The sequence below is a fragment of the Lacerta agilis genome, chromosome 10, assembly GCF_009819535.1.
Source record: "Lacerta agilis isolate rLacAgi1 chromosome 10, rLacAgi1.pri, whole genome shotgun sequence".
NCBI classification, from domain to species: domain Eukaryota; kingdom Metazoa; phylum Chordata; class Lepidosauria; order Squamata; family Lacertidae; genus Lacerta; species Lacerta agilis.
Window position 1 is genome coordinate 31,596,275 of NC_046321.1, and position 2,372 is coordinate 31,598,646.

At 48.5% G+C, this 2,372-nt stretch overlaps 1 protein-coding gene across 1 annotated transcript; it reads right to left on the minus strand.

Moving 5' to 3' along the window:
- Positions 1-482: 482 nt before the first annotated feature.
- Positions 483-1,637, minus strand: APOLD1 (apolipoprotein L domain containing 1). Its single transcript, XM_033163117.1, has one exon. The coding sequence runs from the start codon at positions 1,575-1,577 to the stop codon at positions 882-884; it is 696 nt and encodes a 231-aa protein (XP_033019008.1). The 5' UTR covers positions 1,578-1,637; the 3' UTR covers positions 483-881.
- Between the last annotated feature and the right edge of the window lie 735 nt (positions 1,638-2,372).

Consider the following 2,372-nt stretch of genomic DNA (forward strand, 5'->3'; position numbering starts at 1 on the left):
AGGAATCATGGGTGTTCTTTAGCTGTGATTCCTACATTGCAGGGTGTTGAACCAGATGACCCTCTGGGCACCTTCCCACTCTATGATTCTAAGACTGAGGTTAGTGGAGCAGTGCCTCAGGTGCCTTAATTTGCCGGCCTGTACTGGAAGAATGCATGATAAAGAGCGGATGAAGTTTGAGTGACAAACCAAAGCCAAACTGATTAAACTCCTGCCACATTTGTGAGTGCAATTCCCATCCGCTACTAAGAACATCACTGGAAAATAGTCAGGTTCATTCAGGCTCCCTGGCCTTTGACTCCCCCATTATCTGCCTCACAGAGCTTTGGAAACTGCAAGTTCTGGAATCTGCAGCCGTTTCCTTCCTAGGCTGGCTCTGGTTCCCTCATGACCACAGTTTTCACCTAGCTCAGCGCTGTGGGAGAAAAATTTAATCTAGCTTTGGCAAGTGTCCCTGTCCACTTCTGATTATCCGGGGGGGGGGGGGAGGGAAGTATGCTGGAGTACATGCATGCAGAAGCATTAGTTGCACCGAGTTCAGTGTTTTAGCACCAAACGAAAAATGTGGAAGTCTCCCCCAACCCCCCTAAAAAAGCAAGGTATGATGTGCTGTGAGACAGCCATGTGCAGACACCAGACCTTGGAATGTGCTGATAGCATAGACCAGCACTTGTGTAGCTACAATTTCTATTTGCTGTGCACAGACATAACAGGAGAGCAATACAGACCGAGCCCCTGAGGGGTGTTGGCTACAAGTATTGAGAAATGCCTGGAGAAAAAACTGATTTGGCACAATCCTAATAGGAATAACACAGTGTGTTTGAGGTCTTTTAGGCCCCTGTTTTCGGAGGATGTGGGTGGTTTTGACCCTGGACACCCTCCTAGAGTGCTATTCTTCTTGTCTTCAGGGGGGATTCTTTCCTGTTCTCCAAAAGTTCGCAGATCTCATCCATGGGCCTTGCACAGGCTTCTAGGCTTTCTGCCAGCTTCTGGACTTTTGCCTTGAGCACAGCATGACTCACTTTGGTCACCTCTTCGTTGTGCTCGGGGACCAGGAAGCTGCGGGAGCCGCAGAACACCATGAAGCAGATGGAATTGTACAGTGTGGCGGAGGCGTTTCTCTCAGCCGGCAGCAACCTAGGATCCGTCGGAGCCTGACTGCGGTGCAAGAATTCCAGGCAGTGCATGATTTCCCTCAGCTGATCATGGCAGCTCACTGCAATCTCCTTGACCTTCCTCACCTCCCTGGAATTAGAGAGGACCAAGGAGAGGTCGGAAGTCACCGTGACGGCCCCTCCTGCAGCCGCCACTCCTAGGCCCACCCCGGAAGCCAAAAGGGATGCCCCTAATGTTGCAGGGCTCAGGGACAGCCCCACGATGGCCACGATGGCACCTGTGGCGCTTAACGAACTCCCAGTGAAATTGGCGATTAGAGAGCGTCTGTGCAGTTTGTTGATTCTCCGCGAAATCTCCCGGAGACTCCTGATGTGCTCCCGAAGCCTGCTTCTCTGATCCAGCAGTACGACATGGAAGTGATATGTAGGATCAAAAGTGCGAGGGGGAAAGTTGTCCTCCATAACCTTGATGGGAAGCTGAGGTGGGGGAGAGAGAAGGGCATTTAGAAAGGTAACAGCACACTCTGGCAGCCAGACCTGCCGATGCATCTGGGACATTGACATCACCTTTTCCCCTAGTATAGCTAGATCCTATAAGCACCAGTGGTTCCTTTGAGCAGATCCTATCAGACTTTGCCTCTAAAGGTTGTCTCTGAATACCACTTGCTGGGGAACAACAGTGAGAGAGCACTATTGCACTCATGTTCCGTTTGTTGACTTCCCATGGGCACAAGTTGGCTACTGTAGGAGACAGATTGCTAGACTAGAAAAGCCTTTATGTGATCCAGCAAGGCTGGATCATGATCACCTCACCCCTTTATTTCTTGTTCTTGGCGCAACAAATTTAGTACACAATTACCCCTCTGAAAATTGTCTATGTATAATTAAAGTTAGATACAACCCATTATGTCTGTCAAATGCCTGGGCACAACTGCATGTTTTTCTTTGTTATTAATGTCGTCATTTCTTTTGAAAAAGGTTTTCCTGGTTGTCATTTTCTTTCATGCACTTCAGTGCTTCATATCACACACCAAAGAATTATATGTCCTCCTTGCTTGTCTTATCAAATGCACACTACAAGCCACAGCCCTAATCTAATGTCACCCTGTCACGTTTGACAAGTACTCATGCAGTAGAGAGCAGGATACCCTGGGGCTTATCAGACAAGAAGTATCTACAGCACACAGGGAAAAGAAAGGAAGGACACCCAGATAAATCACATACACAACCTATTCTCCAGACAAAAAACATCTCAGA

Coding starts and splice junctions, on each gene's coding strand:
- APOLD1 (XM_033163117.1), bottom strand. CDS start 1,577: ATGGAGGACAACTTTCCCCCTCGCACTTTTGATCCTACATATCACTTC.